Source organism: Sphaeramia orbicularis, chromosome 7, assembly GCF_902148855.1.
Source record: "Sphaeramia orbicularis chromosome 7, fSphaOr1.1, whole genome shotgun sequence".
NCBI lineage: Eukaryota > Metazoa > Chordata > Actinopteri > Kurtiformes > Apogonidae > Sphaeramia > Sphaeramia orbicularis.
This window is the reverse complement of record NC_043963.1, coordinates 44,576,219-44,589,744: the sequence shown is the minus strand read 5'-3', so window position 1 is coordinate 44,589,744 and position 13,526 is coordinate 44,576,219. Positions and strand designations below refer to the sequence as shown.

The 13,526-nt window shown below is 36.5% G+C and overlaps 1 protein-coding gene across 3 annotated transcripts in view; it reads left to right on the top strand.

Annotated features, from left to right (window-relative positions):
• Nucleotides 1-6,645, top strand: part of hdac7a (histone deacetylase 7a) — a 95,723-nt gene extending 89,078 nt beyond the window's left edge. For all 3 annotated transcript variants that reach the window (XM_030139771.1, XM_030139772.1, XM_030139773.1), the window contains 5 exons: nt 255-373; nt 766-899; nt 2,419-2,500; nt 4,055-4,193; nt 5,090-6,645. In XM_030139771.1, coding sequence (XP_029995631.1) covers nt 255-373; nt 766-899; nt 2,419-2,500; nt 4,055-4,193; nt 5,090-5,132 — 517 coding nt within the window. In that variant the 3' untranslated portion in view covers nt 5,133-6,645. The remainder of the gene's footprint in view (nt 1-254; nt 374-765; nt 900-2,418; nt 2,501-4,054; nt 4,194-5,089) is intronic.
• Nucleotides 6,646-13,526: the final 6,881 nt, after the last annotated feature.

Sequence of the window (13,526 nt, the reverse complement as noted above, 5' to 3'; positions counted from 1 at the left end):
TGTAATTACAGCAGGTTGTACAGTTAAGTAGACACGCAAGTATAAAAGGACTTGAAGGCAAGGGCTTTGGGAAAAAAATAGCAGTTTTGTACAAGTCTGGAATTTTTATTTGGATAAAGAGCAAGCACTTTGAAAAGCAAAATTAAAGTGCACCTCCAAAGATCTAGCATCAAACGGCCTCTCTTGGCGGCCGGTAGGAACTGTACCTAAAGCCACTGTGTCCTGAGTGTGTGTGTGTCTGTGTTTGTGTCCAGGACGGTGGTGATGCCCATCGCTCAGGAGTTCTCCCCGGACGTGGTTCTGGTCTCAGCTGGGTTTGATGCTGCAGAGGGAAACCCGGCTCCTCTGGGAGGGTACAAGGTCTCCGCCAAATGTAAGCAGCGCTCTTTACCACACACTGCCTTCTCTAGTCTCTCACTCAAGGTCTGTTTTTGGGGATAAGACCTTTATTTTACGTCCATGTGGTTCCGCTGTGATATTAATAGATTATTACAGCTCTTGTCAAGCACCAGAGGAAAAGGCAGGAGTTGTCTTACAGTAGGTCGCTGCATCACTGATGTAACCATAATTAGGATAATTAGTAGTTGGTAGGTCCCTGTGGGAGAATCCACAAGGTAAAAATATACATTTGTTTTCAAAGAATATCGGAAATTATAGCAAATGTCATTTAGGTGGGTCTTACAGTAAGTGGGCTCATGATTGCAGCGTACCTGCCCCTGAGTACAGGTTTGGACCGGACTCTGACGTGTGCATCTGTCCTCCTAGGTTTCAGCTTCCTCACCCGCCAGCTCATGTCTCTGGCAGGGGGTCGGGTGGTCCTGGCCCTCGAAGGAGGTCACGACCTCACAGCCATCTGTGACGCCTCCGAGGCCTGCGTCAGTGCACTCCTGGGCATACAGGTGAGGCATGCTGGGATATGGACTTTTTGTGTTTGTGTGCTTCAGGATAAACGACGGCGAAGAGGGAACATTTATTTCAGTGCTGAACGTCGTCCAGGGTTTTGTGGAATGTGGGGAATATCCAGGGGTTTTGAAAGATCCGACAGGCGGGGAAATTTCCCAACACACAGAGAAGTCTGGGAAATATCCAGACATTTACAAAGTGCAATTAGGTTTAAGTTAAATTAACTCTAGTGTGCTCATATGCCCTTTTTTTTTATGTTTCTCTACATATTTTAACAATCTTTAGCCTAAACCTAAATTAGCCTATGCTCTTAAAGTTTGTACTTACTGTTAAAAAAACTGTGTTTTACATTGACATCCATCCATTCAGGGTTCCTGCAGGATCTTAAAGGAGTGATATTTTGCTTTTTTTTTTTAATGGAATTTTGCATTTTAAAACATTTCCCTGTGGTCTACATAAACTGTAAGTGCTAATTGAACTCCACAGGTCCATCTTCAACCCTGTTTCTGAGTAATGACACCAGAAAGGTCATTTTGAGCGCTGGCCCTTTAAATGCACATGAGCCACTTCATGCCCCACCCCCTCCAGGTTGTTGACCGTGCTTTCTGCCCCGTTCAGCCACTGGTGTTTGTTAATACCACCAACAACTGAACATTTTAGGTAATCGGCTCGAAGTTTGGACATATTTTATGTATGGACTACAACTGCTGCTGCTGGTAAAGAGTTGTGTCGTACTCGGAGAACTGTTTGTCAGAAATCTTGACCTTACATGTAAAGTGTCATGACATAACTAGTTATAGACATAACAAATTAAGTAGGAATTAAAACGGGTTGAGAAATCCACTCGATTTTTGCTGGAATGAACATAAAAATAGCTTTGCAGCACCTGGGGGGTTCGCATTCAAACTTTGTGAACTACTAGGGTCCAAATACCAAAGACTAATAAAAGTGGTTTTAGCAAAATGTGACCCCTTTAAAATGTCTTAAAAGTCTTGACTTTACAAATTTGCATTTAATATGTTTAAAAAGTCTTTAAAATGTCTTAATTTATGTTGCCATAAACTTGTTGGATGCATTGTGTTTAAATATGTTTATGTGTCCAAGGTGCAAAGAAAGTAACATTAGTCGACTCAGTTCCACCCGTTCCAACTTGACAATTTATATTGAAATTAGGAACCAGTTATCGCTAACTTTGCAGCTGCTGGTAAGAAATGATCACAGAGCATTCAGTTTTGTGTACAGTATGTATGTAATATGCAGTCTCTGCTGATGTAAATAAATACATTCTCCCAAATTCAAGGAGTCATGAATTTTTGCCAGTGTGGTCATCAAATAGGCTGTGAAATGGACATTAAATTCTGTTTGAAGTGGTCTTAAAAAGTCTTAAATTTAACTTGTAGAAACCCGCAGGAACCCTGCCATTATTTGACTTGTTTTTCTAGAAGGATTGTTTGTGAATGACTCCAACATGAACACTGTTGACAGACTGACTGTGAGCTGTTTGTGTGTTTGTAGGAGCCACTGCCAGAGGAAGTCTTACTAGAGAAGCCCAACGCTAACAGTGTGCGCTCCCTGCAGACCGTCATACAGATCCAAAGTAAGCGCCACCAACACTTCAAACATTGAGTTCCTGACACAAAACACCATCTCACACTTGAACCATGTACCTGGTGGTACAACATATGAAGGAGGACCGTCTCTGGATCATTTAATCGTTACACTGGCTGTAGTTCAATGTCCAGATGACGCTGAACAGACGTTCTCCAGACTATTGATGATGGCGTTAAAACATCAGAGACAGTGGCTTCTAACAGTTGAAGCATGGATGCCATCACTTTGCCATCTTTCACCGCTCATGGAAACAGGCGTCAGTTTTCCGTGGACTTGTGTGGCGTTGTCTCCTAGTGCTGTTCCATTCCTCAAGCTACATCAGATGGGAGTGTTTCCAGAATAGCACACACAACACACAGATCTGTTCAAAACTGCTACTCATACAACAGCAGACGATGTTCAGTGTCAGTTGCAGCTGATTGCAGATTCACCACTACATTTGTTCCTTTCACAATAAAAGCCCTAAACAGATGCAGTGTCTGACTGAAATATAACTCAATCAGGTTACAGTTTCAGTCATATCATGTTTAGTAACATTCATGTTACGTAATTTCATTTGAGTGAAATAGCAGCACATTTAAGGTTATTGTTACTTGCTGCTTTTAGGAGATGGGAATATGACCATGTTGGCCAAAGAAATGTCACAAATCATGAACTGACATCAAAAAGGTGCAATGAAAATCTGTACATTAATATTTTCCACTTTAGCTCTAGTAAACTTTTTAACTACCTTAAATCCTGATCATAGCTATCAAATAGTCATTCATTTTCATAATTTTAAACTTTTAAATATGAGCTGAAGGGGTTATAACCCCCCCCAAGAAAAAAGAAAACAAAAAGTGAAATATTGTCTATTTAATCAATGTGAAGTCAACAAAATACCAGCTGTGGATTTAAGTGAGAATACTGACAATTTTTTGTCGTGTGCTACATGTGTGTAAGGGTCCTTTTTTGTTTTAAAAAAAAAAAAAAAAAAAAGCAGCTTTTGATACAGTATTAATATTAGGTAAGGGGTATTTGTTTTTCGGTTTGTTTTTGTTTGTTTGTTTGTTTACACTCTAGCAGCAAAACTATTGGTTGAATTCACACCAAATTGGGTTTATAGATTGCCAGTGACCCAGAATAGATGTGGTTACATTTTGGGAAAAAGAGGTCAAAGTTCAAATTTTTATGAATTTTTAAAATCTTTTTTCTTCTCCCATTTACTTATAATTGGTGAAATTTCAGATGTCTATAAAAACATCAATTTTGCTTCAGTTTACTTCAGACTTGGCAAATATGTAGAGGCAATTAATATGTTGACATCAACACACGCATAGACATGATGACATCAGCTGGACCGATGCCAAAATAAGCTACAATACGTGCAAGGGGCGGGGTTTGTTCTGCCTGGAACCACTTGTTTCTTTTTTTTCAGTTTATTTATCCTGTCTGTTCACTGTCATGTTCATCTTTTGCCTTGTGATGTGTTGATGTGAAATGACAGTGGTATCAGAGGTCACATGACTGCTCTGCTAACGTGTGTGTGTGTGTGTTACAGGTCAGTACTGGCAGAGTGTGAAGGCCTACAGTGGATCGGTGGCTTTGTCCTACATGGCTGCTCAGAGGAGAGACTGTGAGGAAGCAGATGCTGTAAACGCCTTGGCTTCGCTCTCAGTAGGAGTTCTGTCCAACAAGAGGTACGACGCAAACACACTGCCACCTGTTCTCTAAACCACACACACACGATGCAAGTTCACATCCAATCAGCTTCTCTCTAACGCAGGGGTGTCAAACTCATTTTGGTTCAGGGGCCATATTTAGCCCAATTCGATCTCAAGCGGGCCAGACCAGTAAAATAATGACTTAATAACCTATAAATAATGAGAAATCCAAGTTTTTCTTTTTGTTTTAGTACAAAAAAACCCGAATTAAATTATGAAAATATTTACATTTTACAAAAAAGATGGGAAAAACCTGAAAAAACAGAAATTTCATTTGAAAAATTTGTGCAATTTTAACAATATTATGCCTCGACTTAGTATTTATACATGTACATTTCCACACAATGTTACATAAACATTTGGTAAAAGGCAGAATATTATTAAAATTTTGGAGTTTGGAACTAAAATTTTAACAATTTCTACAATATTCCATCTGTTATTATTAATACAACTCCAGATCACAATGGATCCATAAATGGACAAAACATTTAGTAACAGGCAGAATATTGTTCAAACTGCACATTTCGGGTTGTTCATCTTTGTTTTTATTTATGTATTTATTTGCATTTTATTGTGAAAGAAAATGTAAATGTAAATATTTTCACAGTGTAATGTTATTTATTTCGCTTAAATTTTTCACATAGTTTTTCCTCAAGAAAATTTGTCATTGTCATTATTTATGGGTTAATTGTGTTGTTATTTTTACTGTAGATCACATTGGTCTGTATGTGGAGCCTGAACCAAAATGATTTGGACAACCTAATTTTTGCACTTTCATCCTGCGGGCCGGAATGGAACCTTTGGCGGGCCGGTTTTGGCCCCCAGGCCGCATGTTTGTCACCTATGCTCTAACGCTTCTGTCCCTCCTCCAGCCTCCCTGACGAACCGATGGAGCACGAGAGCGAGTCCATGTAGGAGACGCCGCTCCGTCACCGTCAGGACGTCGGCCCCGCCTGTAGCCTCGGATCTCCTACGATGAAGGGGACTCCTTCTCTAATGCCACTGAGCCCCGCCCACCTGCCTTATTTAACACATGCACATACACCAACAGTCCATGCTGAACTTGTGTATACCTGCCATATGAGCACCTCAACGCTGAAGCCGGCCGCACTACTGCTGCTGGGAAACCTCCGGAAACCTCACCAAAGAGCAATAGTAGACACTCTGGACAGACGTTAGTGTCCTGACTGACAGTGGACTGTGTGTAAACGAACATTGGCTTTACAGGAACCGAGTCCAGACGCACACTCTCAGCTCGGACTCCGCTCGAAGCACCAGCAGGTTTTTTCTCATCGCCTTAACTTTGCCTTAAAACGTAAGGACCAACATCAGGTTTCAGGAGGAGGACGGTTCTAAATTCCTTTCACTTGTGCCACTTTTCTTGCAACGACGAGGATCGACGTCAGGTGAACACATACGTACACACACCTGACGAAGAACGCCCACAACAAGAAGTGGCCCGAGCAGACGGACGGTCTGTTTCAACCATGTCATCACATCCGCCGTAACCACTAAACACGTGACGACAACGAGCTCAAGGGAAAGACACAAAATGAAGACACAAAACACACAAGTATGGTTTTGTAGAAACAAAGAAGAGGACGAACGTCTTTTATTGCACTGTTCATTCCATAATGTGAACCATCAGCAATTCCAAAGCTCTGGGAAAAAAAAAAACAACAACTCCTCTTTCTTAGGTTATTTAAATTTTTTTTTTTTTTTTTTGGAAGATTTGGATGAAATGATGCATGCGCTTATTTTCTCCCGTTCAACAAAACGTCTTATGAAGTCTTTACTTTCAAAGACACGTATCGACCGAAATACTGTACACATGTATTTCCTATGAAGTTAATCTTAAAAGTAGGCAAGGTAGTTTTCAAGCAGGAAACTTTTCACTGCTGCTCAGTGTCTTAGAAGCACACACACACACACACACACACACACTTGTACAAACCAATGACGAACTATTGATTTACCACTAGTATTGAATACTGTATATTCTTGTTGATATCTGAGACTTAATGACTGTTCATTCCACGGCACCACTGAGGACCATCGTATTGTTCTGTATTTGCAATAACTTTAATGCACTTAATGGACGTCACCCAAAGACAACTGCCTTTAAACCGCCTGCACTTGGCAAAAAAAAACAAAAAACAAAACAGACTATGAGGGACCAGTACGGATCCAGCTCTTATAATCCTCCTCAGCGACACGTCAGCCTGTGGAACATCATTTATGCAGACTTTTTTTTTTTTTTTTTATACTGAATGTCTTAATGATGAATCCACTGATGTCCACAGATACGCTGTAGAAATCCATCCAATCAGAGTGGCATGTTCTGTTTTGTTTTGTTTTGTTTCCTTTTTAGTGTATCTTTGACTCCAGGCCTAGTTTCAGTCTGATAAAGGAAAACTAACATTGCATTTTGTCTGAAATGAGTGTATTTGTTTGCAAGACTCTGCTTCGTTCCATCTTCTTTTCATTTTACAAATGGACTTGGAAAAATACAGTAGATGATACTGCGCATGTACACGAACATCTTCAGTCACTGTTTTTATATCAGAGCTCCACAAAACTCAACACAAATACAATAGAACAACAGTTTTATCGGCTCCAGTCTCTAAAGAGCACAATAGTGAGAGTTGACGTGGGCTTTTCCATCATTTTCAGCCATGTACGATTTTAATGGTAACTTTGATTGTCTTTACCCATATCTACAGTTGCGGAAAAAATTATAGACCATCAAAAGTCATCAGAATCAGCGGTTATGCATTGAAGTGCTAACTCCTGTGTGTATCATGTGACTAAAACAGACAGAAAAGAAAACATGGAATGCCTAAAAGCACTGTTTTTGTCAGTACGATGCCATAGATATTGATGGAAGAACTCAAGAGATTTTGGTTATTATCAAGAAAACATGGAAAATGAATAGATATCAGCTGGGAAATTAAACTCTCATGAGCTGCTTTTGTTGTTATCGTTATATTTGTCCAAACAAATATACCTTTAGTTGTACCAGGCATTAAAATGAACAAGAAACTGAAGAAAACAAGGGGTGGTCTAATACTTTTTCCGTGACTATATATTGAATTTTTTCCAGTTTAAAGACCATTTTTGTACGTGACTGAAAGTGAAGTTGGGTATTTGTGTTTGGACAAACACTCACCAAATAGAACATTTCAAAAATCTAGAGGTAGAAGAGGCAAAATAATTCAGTTATATTCAAGTATAATGATAAAATGTTCATTCAATAACAACGTATCCAGTAGAATGAAGTAAAATGACAGAATACTGAAACATTTTGCAAATGTTTTAGCGAGTTTTAAATGTAACATAAATCTAAACCTAGGATCAAATTTATATTCCGATAATTCTCATTTTTGCAGCGTAGACATTCTTCTGTCAGTTCAAAATCAAAGTAGAGTAAAATGATATGAAACTGCTAAAGAATTGACACATTTTTTTGTTTAAACTCAGTGTAATAATCACAATAATGTTAATTTCATCATACAAAAAGAAAAGTTTGCATTCTGGCATTATTCTCATCCTCGTTATCTAACACAGAGACGTGGAAACGGCATTTAAACACTAACAATACTCAATAAAACTGACTGGAGTGTACGTGTCCACCTGCAAAATTAAAAAAAAAAAATCTGAATTCTCCACCTGACACAACCTCACTAACCCGCTGAAACAAACACAAATGAAACCAGGTCTTTGTTTATCGTTGTGTACATTTGACGGAGCTGAAGGTTGTAGTTTAACATCAGGAGCAACATCTGCTCAACAGGAAATTAAACAAACTAAGTATCAGTGCAGAAGACGTGAAACATGTCCTGTCCACAGTATCGTTAGCCTCGTAGCATAATTACAGAAGTCGTACACGAATGGACAAAAGTCGTTGAATGAAGTCGTTTCTTTTCTAACAGGGGTTTGGGATGCAAAATAATAATGACATATGTTATAATATAGTTTTATATTGTATAAAATATCATATTGATGTTTATATCTCAAATCTGCATGAACGTGAATCTGATGTGTCCCAATATTTTTGTCCATATAGTTTATAAACGTCAATATTTCCTTAAAGTTTAGTGGTAGATTTTTCTTCCTCAGTGAGATGTGATGAAAGTAGATGATTATTTGTGGTAGAAAATTATTAACTACAGTCAGAATACGAAGATATTTTAGAAAGTTAGAGGTAGAACATTTAAAATTATAGTCATGGATTTGAAAAAAAAAAAAAAATCAATGTTGAGAGAAATGAAGTAAAAACCATCTCTGACGCATTTTGGAAACAAAGATATCAATTTAAACCAAACTAACCAATACAATGTTATTTATCGCAGTATAAAACTATATTATAACATTAGTCGTTACTGTTTTATTTCCCAGACCCCTGTTAGAAAAGAAACACCTGAATTCAACATGTCCCAATTATTTTGTCCATTTGTATATGAGGCTAATGCGATGCTGTTACAGAGCATGCCCAGTAGGTTCCCGTCCATCCTGTCCTGTTTGGGCCTGTATCCACCCAGTCCACACACTCATCTGTCCCGTGCTTTTGCGTTTCCCAGTGTTAGCCTTTGCGTGTTTGACCTCTCCTGTGTTGTGTCCGTGGTTGTTGTTTTTGTCGTCCAGTTTGTCGGGGGCCAGTATCGCCTCAACTCTTAATTCCCTTTAGTATTACTGATGTTGTTTGTACCTTCTGTTAAATAGAAAGACACTGTAAATAGAAAAGTCAAAGACCAAAATACACATCACACGTGCCTTGATGCATGGAGTCGGATGTGTGTTGGTAACTCTTAACTAACTGGACTTACAGTAACTGTATCTAGGACCTTTCATGCTATTCTTTACCTGTATGTTATTTTTTTCTCTTTCACCTTTCCTACCATGTTCATGTATAGAAAGATTGTCTATTTTTTACTGTTATTTTTGTCTTCTCTTAATTAAAAAAAAAAAGAAAAGATTTTCAATACAAGCCTTTTTTTTCTGTTTCTGTCCAAAAACACATGAAATATAGCTTTTGGTTATGAATTTCCTGACAAAAGGGGTAAAATCTCAACATTTATATTTACTGTTTCTGGCAAATTCGGTGAAGAGATGAAAATGAATATTGTCATGGATTTAGACTTCAGCTAAAGCTTCAACCAACTCGCCTTTATTTCCATTTTATGTAGCTTTATCCTTTTATTTACACTACAGATTCTACCTTTAACTCCACTAAGTTTTTATCACAGCTTTAGTTACTTTTCACATTAAAAATAAATATAAAAGTATCTCAAAATGAGCTGGATAATTACCCCACCCCACCCAAGGGGAGGCAACAGGTATTGTTTGTTTGTTTGTTTGTTTGTTTGTTTGTTTGTTAACACTTTAGCAGCAAAACTTTTGGTTGAATTCATACCAAATTGGGTTTATAGATTACCAGTGACCCAGAATAGATGCCATTACATTTTGGGAAAAAATGGTCTAAGTGAAAATTTTTTATGAATTAAAAAAAAAATCCCATTTATTTATAATGGGCAAAATTTCAAACCACTATAAATGTGTAAATTTTCACTCAGTTTATTTAAAATGTTACAGAGATACAGAAATAAATTTTAGACATCACTCTGCAAAATATCTAAGTGATAACTTGTTTTTGAAATTTTGTGTGACATTTTTAAATCTTATTCTTTTCCCATTTACTTATAGTGGGCAAAATTTCAAATGTCTCTAAAAACATCAATTTAGTTTCAATTTAGGTCAAACTTGGCATATATATATATGTATATATATATATATATATATATATATATATATATATATATATATATACATATATATTCAACAAATATTGAATATGGATGAAAGAGTGGATCGATGCCAAAATAAGCTACAACATGTGAGGGGTGGGTTTGTTGTGCCTGGAACCACTTGTTCATTTTAGTTTCACTGGCTGGTCAGTTATTTTATTTGTTTGTTACCCCACCCCCCCAAAGGGGAGGCAAGGGGTTTGGTTTTGGTTTGGTTTGTCTGTTTTTTTTTTTTGTTTGTTTGTTTACTAACTCTTTAGCAGCAAAACTATTGGTTGAATTCATACCAGATTGGGTTTACAGATTACCAGTGACCCAGAATAAATGCCATTACATTTTGGGAAAAGTAGGTCAAAGTTAAATTTATTTGTGAATTAAAAAATTATAATAATAATAATTTCCCATTTACTTATAATGGGCAAAATTCAAATTGCTATAAATTTGTACATTTTCACTCAGTTTACTTAAAACGTTGCAGAGATATAGAGATGAATTTTAGACATTACTCTGCAAAATAACTAAGTGATAACTTGTTTTTGAAAAATTTCTTTGAATTTTTAACTCCAATTCTTTTCCCATTTACTTATAGTGGGTGAAATTTCAAATGTCTATAAAAACATCAATTTTGTTTCAATTTATTTATTTGTCAAATTTGGCAAAAATATAGTTTTTATATTCAACAAATATTGAATATGGATGAAAGAGTGGCTCGATGCCAAAATAAGCTACAACATGTGAGGGGTGGGTTTGTTGTGCCTGGAACCACTTGTTCATTTGAGTTTCACTGGCTGCCAGTAGGTCATTACTGGGCCGATCCACAGTCACTGTTTATATGGTCAAATATTGTATTTGTTTGTTGCCCCACTCCCAAAGGGGAGGCAAGGGGTTTGGTTTTGGTTAGTTTGTTTGTTTGCTTGTTAACTCTTTAGCAGCAAAACCATTGGTTGAATTCACACCAAACTGGGTTTACAGATTGCCAGTGACCCAGAATAGATGTCATTATATTTTGGGAAAAGTAGGTCAAAGTTAAAACATTTTTATTAATTAAAAAAAAAAAATCCCATTTACTTATAATGGGCAAAATTTCAAACCACTATGAATTTGTAAATTTTCAAACAATTTACTTAAAACATTGCAGAGAAACAGAGATGAATTTTAGACATCAGTCTGCAAAATATCTAAGTGATAACTTGTTTTGGAAATTTTTGTTAAATTTTTAAATGTTTTTTTTTTCCCATTTACTTATAATAGGCAAAATTTCAAATGTCTATAAAAGCATCAGTTTTGTTTCAATTTATACAAATATAATTTTTATATTCAACAAATATTGAATATGGATGAAAGAGTGGCTCGATGCCAAAATAAGCTACAACATGTGAGGGGTGGGTTTGTTGTGCCTGGAACCACTTGTTCATTTGAGTTTCACTGGCTGCCAGTAGGTCATTACTGGGCCGATCCACAGTCACTGTTTATATGGTCAAATATTGTATTTGTTTGGTACCCCACTCCCAAAGGGGAGGCAAGGGGTTTGTTTTTGGTTTGGTTTGTCTGTTTTTGTTTACTAATTCTTTAGCAGCAAAACTTTTGGTTGAATTCACACCAAATTGGGTTTATAGATTGCCAGTGACCCAGAATAAATGTGGTTACATTTTGGGAAAAACAGGTCAAAGTTCAATTTTTTTGTGAATTAAAAAAAAAACATAATAATTTCCTGTTTAGTACTTATAATGGGCGAAATTTCAAATTGCTATAAATTTGTAAATTTTCACTTAATTTACTTAAAACGTTACAGAGATACAGAGATAAATTTAGACATCACTCTGCAAAATATCTAAGTGATAACTTGTTTTTGAAAAATTTCTTTAAATTTTTTACTCTTTTTCTTTTCCCATTTACTTATAATGGACACAATTTCAAATGTCTATGAAAACATCAATTTTGTTTAGATTTACATACAATATAGATGAAAGAGAGGATCGATGCCAAAATAAGCTACAGTATGTGAGGGGTGGGTTTGTTGTGCCTGGAACCACTTGTTTTCCTTATTTTCAACACAGAAGATATTACCGAGGAAGTAACGCCATGTTGTCATTGATTGAATTTCCATCCATTTTCAAACCGTTAAATAAGGTCCTAAATCCACAATTATTACCCATAATGCTTAGTCGCTTATATTTCTGTATTTTGAACTGAAGTCTTAAATCTGTGGTTTCAGATGAATGCTGGTGTTTTAAACAGCTTATGAACATGTTTTTGTCATCGATCCACATGACGTGAACATATGAAGAACTGTGATAAAGACAGAGCCACAAAGAAAAGAAGAAAAGCTCTCAGGTGTGTCAAGTATTATTGTTTTATAAACTATACATATAGTAATAAATAAAAAAAAAAAAAAGATCTGATTCTTACAATTATTTGTAATGGTGAGCTGTACCTAAGTTTCATTCATTCATTCTTTATATTTTATTTTTTAACACCTTTTTGAAACACTTCTAACACTCACTTATTTTCAACACTATTTTAAAACCTCAGTGTAATTTTTCATTCTTTCTTTTTATTTTATTGAGCTGACTGACAAAGTGAATATCCCCTTAAGGATCAGTAAAGTCCATCTGTACGTGTAGGTTGTGTTTTAGTATCTAAAGTACATATTAGGTGAAACTCCTGCAGAACATCAGGGTAAAGAAACCCAAGATCTACCAACACCTGCAGAAGTACATGTTCCAGGACAAACTGAAATATTACCATCTAAGTGTTGGTTTGTTTTTTGAAGTGTACATATTTTGCAACATTTCATGACACAAACCAACAATAGTCCTGCACATATTGGGGTGTGGTCCCACCCTGGGTTCCTGCAGGTTTCTACAAGTTACATTTAAGACTTTTTTAAGACCTTTTTAAGACTACTAAAACAGAATTTAACCCTTTCATGCATACTGGTCCCTACAGTGGACAACTATTCTCTTGTATATTCATGGATTTTGTTGGTTTTTTTTTTTTGAACAGTAGTACTACAGACATTTCATGAAAATGCTTGCTTTTCACCCCTCCCTCATTCTCCCTACCCCTCTTGAATTCCTCTTCCCAGTTTTGCACAGTTGATAAAGCTGGTGCACCATCCCCTATAGCACAGGTGTCAAACATGCGGCCCAGGGGCCAAAACCAGCCCGCCAAAGGTTCCAATCTGGCCCGCGAGATGAATTTACAAAGTGCAAAATGCAAAATTACCCTGAAGATATTAACAGTCAAGGGCATCAAACTCAAAAATAATAGTATAATAACCTAGAAATAATGACTCCAAATTTTCTTGTTGGTTTAATGTGAGAAAATTAATATGACATTATGCCTATAAATAATGGCCACATCAATTTTTTCTTTTTGATTTATTGCAAAGAACATTAAATTCTGATATCCTTTAAGTATAAAATACCAATAACCTCAACAAATATGAACAACGTGGAATGTCTAAAGAAAAATAAGTGCAATTTTAACAATATTCTGCCTG